General features: G+C 40.1%; 1 protein-coding gene across 3 annotated transcripts in view; it reads left to right on the top strand.

The window, feature by feature from the left end:
* phkb (phosphorylase kinase, beta) overlaps positions 1–19,846 on the top strand; it is a 133,327-nt gene that overhangs the window by 62,625 nt on the left and 50,856 nt on the right. For all 3 annotated transcript variants that reach the window (XM_078400431.1, XM_078400429.1, XM_078400430.1), the window contains 2 exons: positions 3,801–3,959; positions 6,097–6,191. In XM_078400431.1, the coding sequence (XP_078256557.1) occupies positions 3,801–3,959; positions 6,097–6,191 (254 nt within the window). The remainder of the gene's footprint in view (positions 1–3,800; positions 3,960–6,096; positions 6,192–19,846) is intronic.

Raw genomic sequence — 19,846 nt, 5'->3', positions numbered from 1 at the left:
AATTAGTAACTTGATCATAAAAGTCTAATTTTGTCTGGTTGGATCTGCAAAGCTGAATGAGGTCTACAAAGTGTGAACTTTCCCATCCAGGAAATCCATGTATCCAACCCGCCATCACAGAAACATCCCATGACTTGTGCAGTGGAATGTAGTATCATGCAACATACGTTTGGACATGAGGACGATGAATATGCAGACAGTTTGGCCCATTCGTACAGAAACACGCTTTCACAGTAGATGCAAGGTGATCCCAACATTGCTTAATTGGATTCCACCTGATCAGGTCCCAAGTTGTTAAGCTGAGGACTGAGATCTGGGATCCTTTGCTTTAGCTTAAACACATCCCTTGTGGCAGCTCCCCTTCAGGTCCTCTAGGCATTTAATTTAGAGGTACAGAGTGGAAACAAGCGCTTTGGCCCACTGAGTTCATGCTGACCATCGATCATCCGTTCACACTAGTTCTGTGCTACACACTTGGGACAATTATAGAAGCCAATTAACCTACAAACCTGTACCTCTTTGGAACGTGGGTAGAAACTGGAGAAAACCCACGTGGTCACAATGAGAATGTACATACTCCAGACTGACTGCACCCATAATCGGGATCAAACCCAGGTCGCTGGTGCTGTAAGGCAGCAACTCTCCAGTTGTGCCATTGTGCTGAGCTATACCCTGGACTAAGTCACGACAGTTACTAGCCTAAATCTCATTTCCAGCCAGGTTGTTACCTCAAAGACCTATCCACTGTAATATTGTTCTCTTCACTCTACCGGTTGTACTCATGTTTGGCTTGATTGTACTCAGTTATAGTATAATCTGATTTGGTTGGCTAGTACATAAACAAAAGCTATGAAGAAAAAAATGCCGGGGTGCAGATTGTTATCACTATTCCTTAACTGCTGCTGTATATAAATCCTGGCAATCCCGACCATTCAGCACCATCAACAGCTATTCAAAAAGATGTTTCAGAGTCCACATATGTGAGGAAATTAAGAATTTATTGTAAATGCTGATCTTGTCAGCAATGCCCTTGTGAATAGATACTAGAGAAATGAAATAAATTCAATCTCGCCATAATATTCTTCCACGAACATTTATCTTTTTGTAAAAATTTACTCGCATCACTAAGTTGTTCTATTGGGGCGAAATGTCAAGGAAAAAAATTTAGGCGAGAGCTTGGGTTACATTTATTAGCGCTATGAGATTCAAGAGACCTTTTGTGAAGCAAGTGGATTAAGATCACACTGCTGTGTAGTTCATTGCTTTCTGTGCAGCTCATGAATTACTATATTACCATTCCAAAAGCTTAATCTTTCTACTCGTGATTGTATTCCCAGTGAAGCAGTTCCATCTCACCAGGCAAAGAGCCTAAACAACCATTGCTCTATTTCATTTGTCAGAACCACAGTCATGCTTAAATGTGGCTTGCTGTGAGAATTATGACATGTGAGAAGTTGATCTGACAGTGCCGTGTTCTAGCTCATTTGTGCTGGGGCATTCATGTGTCTTGTTTCCAGGAGAGGACCCAGCAGGGTTATTTTGCGCAACTATTTCACTTTGGATGAAAATAAACCAGCCACTGACTAATATGAAGCAATTAATACAACATGTTTTAATTCTCCTGCGCGCAGACTTGGCAGATGGATTATTTATTAGTAAACTGGCTTAAAGCTGTGATAGGAATTTCTCACGTAAATATTTGAGCAGGTGCCAGCGCTGTCTTGAGAGGGCATTTCTCTGGAATTGGTGTGCGTGTAGCATTATGCCAAAGGAGGACGTGACTAAAAGCGACTTATATATAATTTGACACCTCAAAAAAGCTGCATTTTCTAACATGAAGTTCACATTTATCTTTTGGAGATTTATTTTCATTTTGGCAAAAGATGAACAGATTTCTGCAGGGCAAACATAGTATTTCTTAATCAAAATAATAATGCATTGTTCCAAAGATTTAGACAAATGCTTAACCAATGCGGTAAACAAAAATGATTCCAAGAACTGGAGCTTAATTTATTGAGGGAGCAATGGATATTGACATTGATTTATTTAATTCTTCATCTGCCCTCGACATGTTTATGGTAATTCAGTGTCTTGCTGTGACTCAGATCTTTATTTTGCCTTCCTTAACCTCTTAATCACATTCTAAACTTGTCTTCCCTCTGTCATTCCATATTGTTTTACACAGTTAGCAGTGCTACTGCTTCCTGGCCATACCCTTCTCAAGTGACATATTTAGAGTAGAGTGCAATCTGTAGAATCTAACCTTGTGCTGTTGCATTTGGAAAACTGAATGTTGCAAATGAAAGTGAAAGACTGAGATAAACCAAAGAAGAAAACTGAATTGACCCAAGGGATTTGCAGCTACTGCTGATGCAAAAGAAACAGTATTATTTGACAGTGTCATATAAGATACTTAATTGGAGACATAATAGGAACTCCTTGGCTTGATTTTGAAGAGGCAGGATGGGCAAAATGGCTTTTTAGGGACATTACTCGTGCATTGTATGCAATTTGGTGTATGTAGCCTTTTTTGGAAGTGGAAATGAATAAGATAATGTTTGAAATGCGTTAAAATTAAAATATTTTTAAAAATTATTTTTAATCCTTCTGACAACAAATAATTCAGAACCTACAGTGCTATGACACTGAATTATTTGTTGTCAGAAGGATTAAAAATAATTTTAATGTAGATGGCTACTGTAGTCTCACCATGATGTCTGCTTGAATTTCTAATCATTTGGACATTGGCCTAATCACTGGTGTTTTAACTTTTTTTAAACAAGGCTGCCCATTTCTTTGACATAAAAAGAAGACAAAAATCCTGTCAGCGGTTAACAGTATAATAATCTGTCCGCAGTAAGAGACCATGATAAAATCTGTCTCAGAATGAAATAAAAGTGTGAAATGCATTTCTGGAGGGATAGCAGTCAATAGCTGTGAATGTACTTGGTATATTCTGTACAATTACATGAATCCATCGAAAAGGAATGGTCTTTTTGCTGATGATTGATGAGGGTGTCATATGTTTTATGTAAAATAGCGATTAAACTGCATTTTGGAAGAACATTTGTCCTATTGTACTTTACAAAAAACACCTTGATTCATATGAACAGATTTATAAATTTAATTAGGAAGTAAGTTTTTTTTTAAAGTCATAGATGGGTTTTGTGGGAGATGAAATTATTGTGGGTGATGAATTTGTGCATGCTGCCAATACAATTCACACATTGACTAATTTAATAGCTTCTTGCAAAACCTTATTCTTTATATAAAACACTGAATTTGCAATAATTAAGCAACCGCTCGGCTGACATTTGAAACAAGATTTTGCTTATTTTAATCCATTTAATTGTCAATAATTCATATTTAAATGTAGATAATATATAGTAGTAAGGAAATGTTTTCAAAAATCTGCTTGAAGTAAGTAATTCTTCTACCTTTTCAAAAAAAAGAGGAGTCAAGTGCTTGTGTCATGCCACAGAGTGATGATAAAGTTGAGTATACTGCACAATTTGAAAAGACAACAGTACTTGAAATTCTGAATTATATTAGTTCTCAGTATTACTTAATTTTATAACCGTAATTATAAATTCTGTGCAATTTGCAATATCTGATTAGCAGAGATAATTGCAGGAAGGATGACAAAATAAATATGGAAATCCATTTACATCTTACTAGCACCCCTACAGTTTCTTAGCTTAACTAGTTCCACTGTGAATATACATTTCTTCATTATAATCAGAATGGTAATATTTTTATGATGGCAATCTTTAATCAATGTATATTTTTTATTTGTACAGGCTTTGCTAAAGTACCAAAGTACTACTTTGTGCCAGCTGACTTTATTGAATCAGAAAGGGAATCACCAGGCAGCCAAAAGCGTTTTCCTAACAGTTCGGCGCAAGATGGAGATTACTTCTTGTGGGGACAGGCATTGTATATCATTGCTAAGTTGCTTGGTAAGTAACTCATTAAACAACCTGAATCTGTAACAATAATGTGTTTTTCTGTTAAAAAATAAATAAAATTCACAAAATTATAGAAAATAGAACAATACAGCACAAGAAAAAGTCCCTTTGGCCCACTATGTCCTTACTGAACATTATGTCAACTGATCTCCGCCTGCCCATGATCCATGTCCCTTCATTCCCTGCTTATCCATGCGCCTATCTAAAAGCCTCTTAAATACTATCACGTCTGCCTCCACCTCAACCCCTGGCAGCGCATTTCAGGCACACACTACAATCTGTGAAAAATCAATAAAGTAAAAACAGTGGCAAGGATTAGGAAGTGTGATAAAAGTGTGGTCCTTTAGTCTAATTAATTTATGCCGACCAAGATGTCCATCAAAGCCAGTCCTGTTTCTCCGCATTTGGTCCATATTCCTCTAAATCTTTCCTATCCATGTAGCTGTTCAAGTGTCTTTAAAATACTGTGATATAATACGATACGATAGAACGATAAATTATACCTACCTCAACCATTTCTTCTGGCATATTTTAAGGAGAGTGTTATAGGAAGTAGAGGGGACAACATATGGGGAAATGGGACGTATGGGTGTGCATATGACCTGGGTAATAACTTCAAGCATGATTCGCATTGATGGGGCAAAAGTGGGAGAATTACTCAAGAGAATAGAATCAGTGAAAGAGTGGATGTGGCAGATGTCCTTGTCAAAGCAGTTTCTGTGACAGATTAGGAAAGATATGAATGTAACCAGGATGCTAATTTCAGATGTGAGAAACTGATTGAGCATTTATAGTCAGAATGATCACTAATAATGGAAGAGCAAGACTAGCCACAGAGCAGGATGAAGTAAGCTGAGGTTTGTAGAGTGGAACACAAGAGGTTAGGAAGGAGTGAAATGGAGTGACAGAATGTGAAGGAAATAAAGATAGTTTCGCAGAAGGTTAACTGAGGCTGCACATGCTCCGTCACAAAACCAGCTACTTATGATCCTGATTCAGGCCACTGTTAGTTGCACATTGTATGATCTAAATTGCATGAAAGGGAAGTATTATAATAATAATAATAATAATGCATTACATTTATATAGCGCTTTTCAAACACTCAAAGACGCTTTACAGGGATTTCTAGAACATAGAGAAGTGAATAAATAGATAAATAAGTAAACAAACAGAGAAAGGGGACAGAAGGTGAGGTGACCTTCAGTGGTTGAAGGCAGTGCTGAACAGGTGAGACTTCAGTGATGTTTTGAATGTGGTGAGTGAGGAGGAGTCTCTGACGGTTTGGGGTAGTGAGTTCCATAGGGTGGGAGCAGCGATGGAGAAAGCCCTGTCCCCCCAGGATCTGAGTTTGGTCCGGATGGGGGGGGGGGGGACAGGAGATTGGCAGCAGCAGAGCGGAGGGTGCAGGTGGGAGTGTGCCTGTGGAGGAGGTCAGTCAGGTAGGATGGGGCCAGGTTATGGAGGGCTTTGTAGGTCATGAGGAGGATTTTGTATTGGATTCTCTGGGGGATGGGGAAATGTAACCCAAATAATTTGTTGTGTTATATTTATGTGAAACTACTCATGAGTCCTTGTATACCAGTAGTCTTAGCTATAATAACCATCAACTAATTTGTTGATTCTCATTATCTAGACTCTTTTTAGTTAGACAAGCTAACAATCTGTGGAGAGTCTAGGACCAGAGGCCACAGCCTCAGACTAAAAGGGCGTGCCTTTAGAAAGGAGATGAAGAGGAATTTCTTTAGTCAGAGGGTGGTGAGTCTATGGACTTCATTGCCACAGACGGCTGTGGAGGCCAAGTCTATGGATATTTTTAAGGTGGAGATTGATAGATTCTTGATTAGTACGGGTGTCAGGGGTTATGGGGAGAAGGCAGGAGAATGGGGTTGAGATGGGAAGATAGATCAGCCGTGATTTGAATGGTGGAGTAGACTTGACAGGCTGAATTCTGCTCCTATAACTTATGACCCTAGTCTGTCCTTCTGAACATCCACGAACAGTATCCAATGACAAAGGCTGGGCATGTTGCTAAATTAATAGACGATCATTTTATGGATTGGCAGAATAAAATATTCATGTCAAATGTTAGCTAATATTAAACTATTTTCTTATGTGTTATCCATGACAGTGGATGAACTAATCAGCCCACAAGAGCTGGATCCTTGCAAGCGGTACATCCCTCCAAAGGAACAGAGGAATATAAGCATGAGATATTCCAACCAGGTTAGTTTAAAGACAATGATGCCAATACTCTTCAATATTTTTTCCACGTTAAGTAATGAAAGGTTTAAGAAAAAGTTAAAAAAAGAAGCATGGAAGAAAAAGAACGGCAAGTAATACTAAAAATAGAATGAAGAAGACAGGGAAAAGTAATAACAATAAAAAAGGGAAATTGCAAAAGACGTGAATGGGAAAAAGACACACAGAGAATCCTAAAGTGGGTTGCTGGATGTCCACTTTGTTATTCTTTTATGAAACAACCCCTTGCAGTGATGCATTAATAATTTGCTGAGAGGTATCATGAAGAAAATGACATACTGGTAAAATAATGGAACAGAAAAGACAGTTAATGCATGTTCCTGAATTCGGCAGTCTTTGAAATTGTTTTGTAATCTTTGGCAGAGAAATGCTACTTTCTCAAATCTCTCTGTACAAAAAATCCATCAAAAGAATAATGTAGCTATCTTATTTAAAATTATGGAAATCATACTGAATCTGGCATTGATGACTTAGATATAAATGTGTTGCTTCTGTCAAGTTAATCATCCTGTTCAAAATTAACTCGCTTGGTTCATTTGAAAATTAAATCATATGATCAAGATATCAGCGTGAAAGTCTATGTCGAAGGTAGACAAAATGCTGGAGTAACTCAGCGGGACAGGCAGCATCTCTGGAGAGAAGGAATGGGTGTCGTTACAGGTCAAGACCCTTCTTCAGACTGATGTCGGGAGTGGGCGGGACAAAGATAGAATACAGTTGCCTGTCCCGCTGAGTTACTCCAGCATTTTGTGTCTACCTTCTTACACATGAAAGTCTATGTCAATGACTGCTGTAAGGTGGAATGAAATAGATTGAATTACAATAAATGGTAGGTTATCATCAGGCAGAAAGTAACATTTCAAAATAATCTACAAATTGAAAACCAACCCACCTCAAACCCGCTGACACATTAATGTAGGCTGGATGAGGAACAGGCAAGCAATCTGCTCATGGGATGCAGGATGGTCAAGTACGTATTTTACATAGAATATAGAACAGCACAGTCGCAGACCCTTTGGGCCATACTGTCCGTGCCAAACATGATACCACAATATCTAATCTCTTCCTGCACAGGATACATAGCCCTTCATCCCTGCATATACATGTACCTATCTAAAAGCCTCTCAAATGCCACTCTTGTATCTGACTCCACCACCACCCATGGCAGCGTGTTCCAGGCACCCACCATTCACTTTGTAAAATACTTGTCCCGTGCATCTCCTTTAGACTTTGCCCCATTCAACTTAAAGCGATGTCATTTTAAAAGCTATTTTAATGAGGTTTCTGAGTTTAATTTGAGCCAACTTTGAACAAGAGCCAACACTCTTGACTCTTGCTTCTGGTGCCAGGGATGTATAAGCTTCGGAATGCATGTCAATTGAAAGGAGGGCTGAGGGGTGAATTTAAAGTTAGTGTCAACATAACACCACTTGTGGTTCAAATGGAACAGGAATGCATGATGTAGCTGAGACTAGGTACCCAGACAATCATAGACCTGGTGTTACAGGTCTCCTTGACCAGCTACACTCAGGCCTGCTCTGCGTGACTGCCATCACATATTCCCCTCCTCTTCCCCCTCCTCCTCCCTCTCATCAAGTGAGATAGCCAAAACATGATAATTATGCGAGCAACTAACAGGATGCTTTATTCACAAAATGCTGGAGTAACTCAGCAGGTCAGGCAGCATCTCGGGAGAGAAGGAATGGGTGACGTTTCGGGTCGAGACCCTTCTTCAGACTGATGTCGGGGGCGGGACAAAGGAAGGATATAGGTGGAGACAGGAAGATAGAGGGAGATCTGGGAAGGAGGAGGGGAAGGGAGGGACAGAGGAGCTATCTGAAGTTGGAGAAGTCGACGTTCATACCACCGGGCTGCAAACTGCCCAGGCGAAATATGAGGTGCTGCTCCTCCAATTTCCGGCGGGCCTCACTATGGCACTGGAGGAGGCCTATGACAGAAAGGTCAGACTGGGAATGGGAGGGGGAGTTAAAGTGCTCAGCCAGTTAAAGTGCTCAGATCAGTTTTGTTAATACGGACCGAGCGCAGGTGTTCAGCGAAGCGATCGCCGAGCCTGCGCTTGGTTTCGCCGATATAAATAAGTTGACATCTAGAGCAGCGGATGCAATAGATGAGGTTGGAGGAGGTGCAGGTGAACCTTTGTCTCACCTGGAAAGACTGTTTGGGTCCTTGGATGGAGTTGAGGGGGGAGGTAAAGGGACAGGTGCTGCATCTCGTGCGGTTGCAGGGGAAAGTGCCCGGGGTTGGGGTGGTTTGGGTAGGAAGGGACGAGTGGACCAGGGAGTTACGGAGGGAACGGTCTCTGCGGAACGCAGAGAGGGGAGGGGATGGGAAGATATGGCCAGTGGTGGGGTCCCGTTGTAGGTGACGGAAATGTTGGTGGATGATATGTTGGATCCGTTGGCTGGTGGGGTGGAAGGTGAGAACGAGGGGGATTCTGTCCTTGTTGCGAGTGGGGGGAGGGGGAGCAAGAGCGGAGCTGCGGGATGTAGAAGAGACCCTAGTGAGAGCCTCATCTATAATGGAGGAGGGGAAGCCCCGTTTTCTGAAGAACGAGGACATCTCGGAAGCCCTAGTGTGAAACACCTCATCCCGGGCGCAGATGCGGCGTAGACGGAGGAATTGGGAGTAGGGGATAGACTTTTTGCAAGGGACCAGGTGGGAAGAAGTGTAGTCCAGATAGCTGTGCGAGTCGGTGGGTTTGTAGTAAATGTCCGTCACTAGTCTGTCTCCTGTGATGGAGATGGTGAGGTCCAGAAACGGGAGGGAGATGCCAGAGATAGTCCAGGTATATTTAAGGCAGGATGGAAATTGGAGGTGAAATGTATGAATCCATCACAGGAGACAGACTAGTGACGGACATTTACTACAAACCCCCCTCAACTCCATCCAAGGACCCAAACAGTCTTTCCAGGTGAGACAAAGGTTCACCTGCACCTCCTCCAACCTCATCTATTGCATCCGCTTTCTAGATATCAACTTATTTATATCGGCGAAACCAAGCGCAGGCTCGGCGATCGCTTCGCTGAACACCTGCGCTCGGTCCGCATTAACAAAACTGATCTCCCGGTGGCCGAGCACTTTAACTCCCCCTCCCATTCCCAGTCTGACCTTTCTGTCATGGGCCTCCTCCAGTGCCATAGTGAGGCCCGCCGGAAATTGGAGGAGCAGCACCTCATATTTCGCCTGGGCAGTTTGCAGCCCGGTGGTATGAACGTCGACTTCTCCAACTTCAGATAGCTCCTCTGTCCCTCCCTTCCCCTCCTCCTTCCCAGATCTCCCTCTATCTTCCTGTCTCCACCTATATCCTTCCTTTGTCCCGCCCCACTGACATCAGTCTGAAGAAGGGTCTCGAACCGAAACGTCACCCATTCCTTCTCTCCCGAGATGCTGCCTGACCTGCTGAGTTACTCCAGCATTTTGTGAATAAATCGATTTGTACCAGCATCTGCAGTTATTTTCTTATATAACAAAGGATGCTGTTTAGGGAGAAGATAAGAAGGGCATTACATTTGTTGATTCCAACAGGGATCTGGAACCCAAAGAATTGTTTTTTTTGATCAGAGAGCTAATGTGAATTGTTTCATTTGCTTTATGAGCTTGGTTCTTCAAGACCCGTTTATTCTACCAGTGTTGCTGAAATAATGTTTTTGTCTCGTAGTAGTCCATTTAGCAAAAGGATAAACTGTGACAGTGATGAATTATGCTACTAATGTGCATTGGTTTAACTGCATGTTAAACCATGTTTAACTATGGTGTTTAACTATAGTGCACTGCAGAATGAAATAGAATGAAATCAGTTACTACTACCTAAAATGTAGGGATCCAGCTTCAAATGGGAGCTGTAGAGTCAGTGCGAATATGAAAAATCGTATGCCAATGAATATTTTGCACTTTAAAATAGTCACTTTTGTAAATCTTTACTTCAGTTCATTCCTTTCCTAATACGTCAAGATGGAAAATGCTCATGTCTTCAACTATGGCGCATATAGTGAGAAGCTCTTTGACCTTGAACATTTTTACATTGAAGTACTCTTTGTAAAGTACTGTATATAATACCCTTCTATCATTTTACCTTGCTCTTTCAAAATATTTATGTTTTATTTTCTCTTCTGAAAGTAATGGATTTATGTTTAATCAAGCCTTTATTTATGTTTCTTGGGTGCTCCATAAATATTGTGTGTTTCAATGGTACAATCTATATACTAAAACTCTCGTTTGTTATTTTGTTTGTGACTGAACTTCAGCCAAAACGGTACACGATAGCGCGACAATTTTAGGGCCCCCTTACTCACCATTGTCAAGTCGTGCAAGTAGTTTTATTGAAATCGGTCTTTTTAAAAAAGTTATTCACATTTTAAAGTTTAAAAGGAGGGGAGGGGGAGGGAAGGGGGGAGTGGGGGAGAAGGGAGAGGGGAGAGGGGAGGGGAGGGTTGGGGGGAGGACAGGGTGCTGCACCAATGCAGGAGAGGTTTGGGCCCAACGGTTCAACTATGTCTAGTAATTATCGTAACTGAAAGAACACAGAACAGAATGGCACAATAACAGGCCCTTCGGCCCATAATACCAGGTTAAACTAATCTCCTCTACCTGCATTTGATCTTTATCCCTCCGTTCCCTGCATGCCCATGTGCATATCGAAAAGCCTCTTGAATGCCACTATGGTATCTGCCTCCACCACCACCCCTGGCGGCACATTACAGGCACCCACCACTCTCTGTGTGTAAAAAAACTATCCCGCAAATCCCCTTTAAATTTTGCCATGTTCATCTTAAAGTTATGTCCTCTACTTTTTGACGTTTCCATCCTGGGAAGAATGTTCTGACCCCTCTATCCTTTCTGTGCCCCTCATAATTTTATCTTCTATCTGGTCTCCTTCAACCTCTGATTCTCCAGAGACAACAAACTTAATTTGTCCAACTTCTCCTGAGAGCTATTACCCTCTTATTCAGGCAGCATTGGATTGTTTTCTCGAGAAGTGTTGGAGGTTGATGGGAGATCTGATAGAAGTATATAAAATTATGTGAGGTACAGCTCGGGCCTTCATTAATTAGAATATTGATTTTTGAAGTTGACAAGTTATGTTGCAATTGTAACAAGGCATCGGTGAGGCCACATTTTGACTATTATGTTCAGTTTTAGTAACCCTGCTATCGTAAGGATGTTGTTAAGCTGGAAAGAGTGGAGCGAAGATTCATGAGGATGTTGCCAGGACTTGAGGGACTGAGCTCTTGGGAGAGGTTGAGCTGTCCAGGCTAGGACTTTATTCCTTGGAACGCAGGAGGCTGAGGGATGATCTTATAGATGTGTATAAAATCATGAGCGGAATAGAAAGGCTAAATGCGCAGAATTAGAGGACATAGATTTAAGGTGAAGGGGGAACAATTTAATAGGAACCTGAAGGGCAACTTTTTCATATAGAGGGTGGTGGGTATATGGAATAAGTGGCCAGAAGAGATCATTAAGATAGGTACTATAACAACATTTGAAATACATTTCGACAGATTCATTGTTGGGAAAGATTTAGAGAGATTTTGGCTAAATATGGGCAGCAGGGACTAACGTGAATGGGGCATCTTGGTCGGTATGGGCAAGTTGGGCTGTAGGGCTTGTTTCCATGCTGTATAGCTTTCTGACTCTGACTCCCATAACAATCGTGTGTAATTTAAAAAAAAGGGATTCTTCAAGCAATTAGTGAGTCTTCCATTATGCAGTGGACTGGAATGTACAGATCAGAATATTTAATTAATTGTAAAATAATGCACAAAAAAACCAATAAAAAGGTGTAATTGAAGATTGAATTCATAGAGATAATAGATAAACTAAATTATAAGCTTCATTTTAAAATTTTAAAACCTCTGGCAATAACATATTCTAAAGAAATGACATGCTATGGTTGTTTAAAAGGAATTTAGTGCCAGGAAGGTTGTTGGGCAGTAATTAAACTTTTCGCAGCATTGTAGTACATTTGCACATTTGATAAAATTACATTTTCTCATTTATAGAATACGGTTAGTGACTTGTGGAAAATTATAGTCTTAAGACCATTTCTTCTGAGGTAATCGATGTTTAAAACAGACATTTTCATTTCCTGTGGGATAGTTGAAGCAAGGTCAATATGTACTAGTAGCAATTAATTTGTACTCAACAGAGAAATATAGAAAACAAAGGTGGTGAGGACCATTTCACTCTTCAAGACTGCTTGATTATAGCTGATTACCGCAGAGTCCAAGATTGTACAATTTACAGACAGGCTCTTCGGCCCATCGCATCTATGCCAACCATCATGCATATCTATATTAATCCCATTTACTTGTGGTATTTCTAAAATCCTCAATGCCCAGCTCATTGAAGTACCTGTCATTATGCCTCCTAAATATTTTTACTGTTCCTGCCGCCACCACCTCCTATGGCAGTTCTTTCCAGGTACCAACCATTTCTTTGTGTGGAAAAATTAACCTCATATCCCCTTAAAACTCCTCCCACTCACTTTAAATGTCAGCCCTCTGGCTTTAGACACACCTACCATCTGTGCCTTTTATGTTATATATGTATATCGTGTCTATTCTCAACCTCGTTTGCTCCATGGAAAACAGACCTAGCCTGTCCAATCTCTATTCAAGATCAAGGTAATTCAAGCCCTCTAATGCAGGCAACATTCTTGTTAATCTTATCTAATTTAAGCCCTCTCTAACTTAATCACATCCTTCATGTGTGTGGGACCAGAACCGCTGACAGTACCCTGCGCTGCTGAGCCAGCGTTATGCATAACTGTAATGTGATATCCCAATTCCTATATTTAGTCCCTTGGCTAATGAAGGTAAATGTGCCAGAAGCCTTTCTCACGTTGTCTACCTAAGTGACAATTTCCGGGGAATTAAATACTTGTGTGCCAAGGTCTCTGTACAGCAACAATCCCCAGGGCCCTCCCATCACTACGCAAGTCCTGCCTTGGTTTAACTTCCCAAAATCCATCACCTCGCTCTTGGTTTAGTTCCCTTGCCCACTTTGCCCAACGAATCTATGGCTTGTGGTAGTCTTAGACAAGCTTCATCACCAATTATAGGGTCATCTGCAAACTTACTAATCATGCCATCTACCTTCTTATCCTAATCGTTAATATAGATGAAAAGCAATAGAGGACCCAGCACTGATCTCTGCAGCACACCATTGGTCACAAGCTTCCAATCACAGATCGTAGAATAGTACAGCACAGGAAAAGGCCCTATGGCCCACAATATCTATGCCGAACGTGATGTCAAGACCAACTCTTACCTGCCTGCACAAAATCCATATCCCTCCATTCCCCACATATTTATGTGCCTATCAAAAGTATCTTAAACACCACTGTCATATTTGCCTCCACCACCACCCCGGCAGTGCATTCCAGGCACTTCATGTGTAAAAACAAACTTGCTCTGCACATCTTCTTTAAACTTAGCCCCGCTCACCTTAAAGCTACGCCCTTTAGTATTTGATATTTCCACCCTGGGGAAAAAGGTTCTGATTGTTTACCCTCAATCTGAGGAACAATTCTCCACTACCACCCTCTGCCACCTGCCACCAAGCTAATCTTTTGGTCGGTTATTGTTAATTATTTACATTTATTTAAATTATTCTGCCTCTGATTACAGAGACATTTAGACACAGATGAAAAGGCTTCCGAGTAAAGCAAGTCCCTTATGCAGGACAGTGTGGACCCTTGCGATCGGCCTAGTGACTGCGGCAGTAGTCTGGGCATCACGAGGTGGCCCCTGCAGCCATGTCCCATGCTCCTCTGAATCTGCCGACTGCAATAGGTCATTGTGGCCACATAGATTGCCAGCGGAGGAGAAGAAGGCTTGAGCATGATCCAGACCGTTTCTTCTGGGATAGGACGGGGCAGGATCATGGTAGATCGTGTTGGGAGGGTCTGGAAATGTGATTATTTCTGGGCCTCCTCTCTGCCATGCCTGACGTCCGGCTTATCCTAGGTTATGAATGGAAGCACCCAGCCAGCACACTTGATATTGGCAACGGGTCATTGGCAGCAGGTTTCAGAACAAACAACCCGAAAGCTCAGCAGCAGACTGCAGAAGATAAAATGGAAATTGTGAGTGTTAGTGAGCAACAGCACTATGAAAACCCTGAGAGGCAAGGAACTGTAGATGCTGGAATCTTGCATAGAACACAAAGTGCTGGAGTAAAGTACTGAGTGGGTCTGGCAGCATCTCTGGAGGATATGAACAGGGGGTGCTATTTCAGGTCAGGATGCTTGAGAGTACACACAATAGAGGCACTGTAGAACAGCAAAGAGGTCCCGCTGTGTTACTCCAGCATTTTGTGTCTATCCTCTAAAGCAATGTTGCGTGAGAAATGGCACCAACGTGTGTACAATTGGAAAATGGATCATCAGTGCCTCCTTTGCACAGGCAGTGCCTGATTAAATCTCCTTACAGACACAAAATGTCCTGGCAATCATTGTTATTGTAATGGAGCAACAATTTTTGTACATGCTGGCTGATTAAAAAAATGTAGGCTATAACGTTTTCAAAGAATCAATGGAAAAATGTTTCCTATTTTAAAATAATTGGGTCGTATTACTCCTTTTAAAAGAAAAAAATGGTGGTTGATTGCTGCCTCTGATGGGCGTCTTTGTTAGCAATTCTCACACTCCATAAATGAATTGAAAACATTTTGGAACTTTTCTCCTTTAAATAAGACGTCAGGTCAGCCAAAGTACAAATCTGAAGTTTACATGATAAATATGATATGATAAATATGGCGGCGTGATGCCAAAAGTGAGTTGTTTTGTGTAAAGATTGAAAGTAAAATTTATGACTGCATTTTCAATTTTAGGGCTCTGGATTTTGTGATGGAAAGACTATTATATTTCTAACTATCCATGCAAATTCAAAACGTAGTCTTGGAAAGGTCAATTTTATTTCTCCTCTCACTGCACATTTTTGTTAGCCAGTGACATTGAATAATTCACCCAACGGAATACTGAAATCCTGATGCTGGCACCATCCTGAAATCTTGTACAGTTATCAGCTGAGTAACTAACCTTTTCACTGATGCAGACCTATATTTAGGTTTGAACATGCTGCACCCTGGGCAATAGCTACTTATATTTCTGCTTGCACTGCTCTTTTCTTTTCAAACAACGACGTTTACAGCTGTACAACATGCACTGCCTGGAACAATTACAAATAAGTCCAAATAAAATTCACCGAAGAACATTTTTTTTAAAGCTTCTCTACTGCAATGTGTATATCTAATAATTCAAGAGAATAGTAGTAAATGTAGAAGCAAATCCTCATGTTTGTAACCAGTTCTTCCACATTTCATTTTTACTCCCATTTCTGGTACTTTCATAGGCAATAAAAGATGTGCATTTATATTAGAATAGAGCATTTAACTGGAGGCTGAATTCATCTCTGTTCCAAAAATAACTGCATTACTTTTGATTACATGCTATATATGAGTCACTTGGGCTTCAGGCTACTCATTTGAATAAGTGGAACCTGTGTTAATGTCACTGTGAAACTTTTTCTAATGTGTGTGTAATAACAGTGCATATTTATTTGCCTGTTTATTCTGAAATGATCCATTTTCCCAGCAACTTGATTAAAGTGCTTGGTTCAAGACCTGAAATATCGAAATCTGCAAGTTAAATAGCTTTCTTTTTGTTAAAATGCACAGTAAAATGAATGGCTTGCTGGAAACGATACCCCCCAGTTTATATTACACATTTAAATGTGTGCAAATATAATCTGTGCCATTGCTAGTACAAAGGGGAAAGCCTTCTTTGATTTTCCTTTCCAAGTTCACGTTGTTCCTTAATTCAAATAACTGAAGAAACTACGTTGCAAGAATCATCTTTTTTTTTTTAAAGGCATAAAGTGCCGGAGGAACTCAGTGGGTCGGGCAGTATCTCTGGAAAACATGGACAGGCAATGTTTTGGGTTGGGACCCTTCTTCAGACTCCAATCTGTAGATTAACGCTCAAATCTTTTGCTTATGTAAAAGGATACAGACTAGACTTGCAAAACAACGGAGAGTAGGTTTGTGACTGGAAACCAAAACCTTTTGCAAAAGTAAATTTGATCTGAGGAAATAGGGAGAAGTAATTGGAGGATTAAATCAAAATAATTAAATGGGAACAACACTGAATACAAAAGCAACACGTGAGGCAGAGCAGGAAGGATTCAAATCAGTCTCAAAACTTGAAGTATAAAGTCCCAAGGTCAGGTATAGCAGTTGCAAAGGTATAGCCTTTGAGCAAATTCAACAGCAGCCTCTACAGTCATCAAAATTAAAAGGGTTTAATGAGCCTGTGAAGGTGAACTATTTCCAATATGGGTGCAGGACTTTGTTGGTGACAGTTATGTGTTCTGAGGATGTTATTAAATAAGTAACCATGGCTGTTTATTCCTGAAAGTTTAATTGCATTTATATAGGTGCACTTCGAAACATTGCTGTAAATGGACAGGCCTCAGTATTTTAGTCGATATTTTAAAATCTTAGACATATATATGAAAAAAAACCGATTTTTAATGCTGTCAATTTGCTAAATCTCAAAGTAAGTCTGTAGGTTAATTGGCTTTGGTAAATTGTACCTAGTGTGAATGGGTGGTCGTTGGTCGGCGCGGAATCGGTGGGCCAAAGGGACTATTTCCACTCTATATGTCTAAAACTAAAACTAATCACTTCCTTGATACTTTTTCAGATGTGACTTGTCATTGACTTCACTTGAAAGCATTAAAAAAATCATCTCTGTAAAATAGAAAGGATTAGGACATGGTGTTCCATTGTACCTCCCATTACATTCACTTATTAATGTTGATTCTTTATGAAGTATTCATTTTGTCTTGTAGATCATTTTTGTTATTTTGCAGTCTATTGCTACTCATAATCCTAGGTGTCACTTAAGTTCAGTACAGTTTAGTTTATTGTCACGTGTACCAAGGGACAGTGAAAAGCTTTTGTTGCATGCTAACCTCTTTCTCAACCTCTTTAAAACAAAAAGGTTTTTGACAATAATCAACATGTATTTTTAAAGAAAATATACTTTAAAAGCAGAATTTTCTTCCTGCCTTTGTACAATATGTTCCTTAGGTTTAATGAATTGGTATTGCAAAGATGATTTTTGCCAGCTGTTTAAAGCAGTATTATTTTTGTTTAGTGTGTGGCTATACTTTGTAGAGGAGGGCACTTTGAGGGCAGTGCATGCAGTATGCTGAATTGAAGGAAGTGTAAGTTCATCAATGTTTTGCTTAGACTATTTAAGACTGTGGACAATAGGAAGAAGAGAGATTGCACCTCCCAGGAGTTGAGTGAGAAGGTGTGATGTGTTGTGGATTTTGGTGCTATTTGAATAGCAGAATGAAGGGAGGGATGCTTTCAATGTAACATCGTACTTGTGAGGCTGGGAAGGGCAGGAGTGATCCTTTGAATCTGGTAGTTGGATGGTTGAAAAATTAGGTTAAAAAGGATTGCAATGTAATTAGTCGAGTGACCAGAGTAATTGGAGAACAGTGTGAAAGTCCTTTAAAACTATGTTGCGTGTTTCTATATCTATATCCATCATTCCCATCTCTGAAATAATATTGACTCCATCTACTCTTAACACTGCCTCAGCAAGGCCACCAGCATAATCAAGGACCAGTCTTACCTCAGTCACTCCCTCTTCTCCCCTCTCCTCTCTCCATCAGACAAGAGGTACAAAGGTTTGAATAGACACGCCTCTGGATTCTGGGACAGTTTCTTCCCAGCTGTTTTCAGGCAACTGAACTGTCTTCACACCCGCTGGAGTGCGGTCCTGAACCTCCATCTACTTCATTGGAGACCATTGAACTATCTTATATCAGACTTTATCTTGCACTAAATTATTTACCCTTTATCCTGTATCTGTACACTGCAGACGGCTTAATAGTAATCTTGTATAGTCCTTTCGTTGACTGGATAGCATGCAACAAAAAAAGCTTTTCATGGTACTTAAGTACACGTGACAATACTAAACAAATCAAGTTTTGCCAGACATTTAAAGCAATATAATTTAAAACAAATTAAAACTTAGCTAGGTTATATTGGGAGTATAAACATGACAGAATGTTGATGAATTGCCTTTGAAAATCTGAATAAATTTACAGAGCCTCCATTTATTTTGCAAAAAACACATTTGGATTAAATAAACAATAGATTCCTAACTTAATTTGCATCCTGAACAGTTCCAAAGTATTTTAAAGTGCAATGCTTTTCCATTGGCAGCAAAGAAGTGCCAAAACAGAAAAGTCAGCCATTAGCAAACAAATCTGTAATGACACAATATTTCCAAGAGTATTTGTTGGAAAGTCTGTTGATATATATTCATGTGGAACCATAAAAGTATCTTCTGAGGATAAAGGGAAAGGGATGGGAGTGATTTATAAAAACAACGTTTGAAGTCCAAAATAAAAAGGTAGCGATTTTCTCCGATAATGAGTTGCAAAGTAACTTGTGGCTTTCAAGCCGTAAAGCACATGGATTAAAATAGAAGAAATGACTGAAATCACAGTAGTAGCTGGATTTTCTTTTCCTTCATCATTTCATTCCTCGTGAGAAAAAAACCCCTCCCCCCTCACTGTTGGAAGGGGTCATTCTTGGTAAGCTGTCAACTTTTATTTTAAGCACATATGGAGGTAGCTTGATAGCAGCATTGCATAAATTTAAGCAAGCAAAGATCAGATCCTTTTCAACGATTTGTAAAAATCTTGATGTGCTGAGTAAACACCAGTGATTTTTGAAAATAAATTTGCAGTGGCCTTGTGGTCAGTACTAAAGACTGAAGAAAGGATACGTTTTTTTACTCTCCCTGAACGATGTCAGAAACACAAAATCCCTCTCCAATCTGAAGCAAATTGGAGAAATTATAGCAATAGATATGGTTGTAGGTTTAGTTTTTTTTGTTCCATCTCCCCTCTGCCCAAACCAATTACTTGGAAATCTTTTAAACATATTTTTACCGACAGTTATGTATTCTCTTTCATTAAAACTTTTACATTGAAAGGAAGTGTCTGCCTCCATTCCCCAGCCTATGTAATATATTTCTTGGCAGTTATGCACAAGTCTAGGCTGCATTATTCACCAGGAGTCTCCCATGGTTGTGGATTTAATAGATGACTCTGCTTTGAATTTAATTTTAAACAATGGGACAGATTAGAAGCTGACACATTAACAGCGTAAAGATCTGCTTTAACTCTATGATGTATAGGAGGCATCAATAAGAAATGACACCATGTGATTAGTCCAGTAGCATTTTGCATCTTTGGGTGATCGATATCTTCAGTTTCAGACAATTTTGGTGCATTTGTACCTACAGTAAAATAACTGGTGGATAATATATAATGTATCACAAATGGTATTTGCTTTGCACCATTACCTGCAAAACCTTAAAGAGACACTGTGTTGATTTTGTAGAAAGTATGGCACCAAATACCGGTTGTGCATCATACAAAATAACCCTGACACTAAGCCCCTTTGGGAAGTTGTTAGATTAATAGACTTTAGCTGCAGAGTGCTGCAATGCTCTGTCAGCAGATCTGAATTGATCATAAGGTGGTATATAGTGTAACAAAACA

The sequence above is a fragment of the Rhinoraja longicauda genome, chromosome 6, assembly GCF_053455715.1.
Source record: "Rhinoraja longicauda isolate Sanriku21f chromosome 6, sRhiLon1.1, whole genome shotgun sequence".
In the NCBI taxonomy this organism is placed as follows: domain Eukaryota; kingdom Metazoa; phylum Chordata; class Chondrichthyes; order Rajiformes; family Arhynchobatidae; genus Rhinoraja; species Rhinoraja longicauda.
Note: the sequence above shows the minus strand (reverse complement) of the source record. Positions and strands in the feature narration are given on the sequence as shown.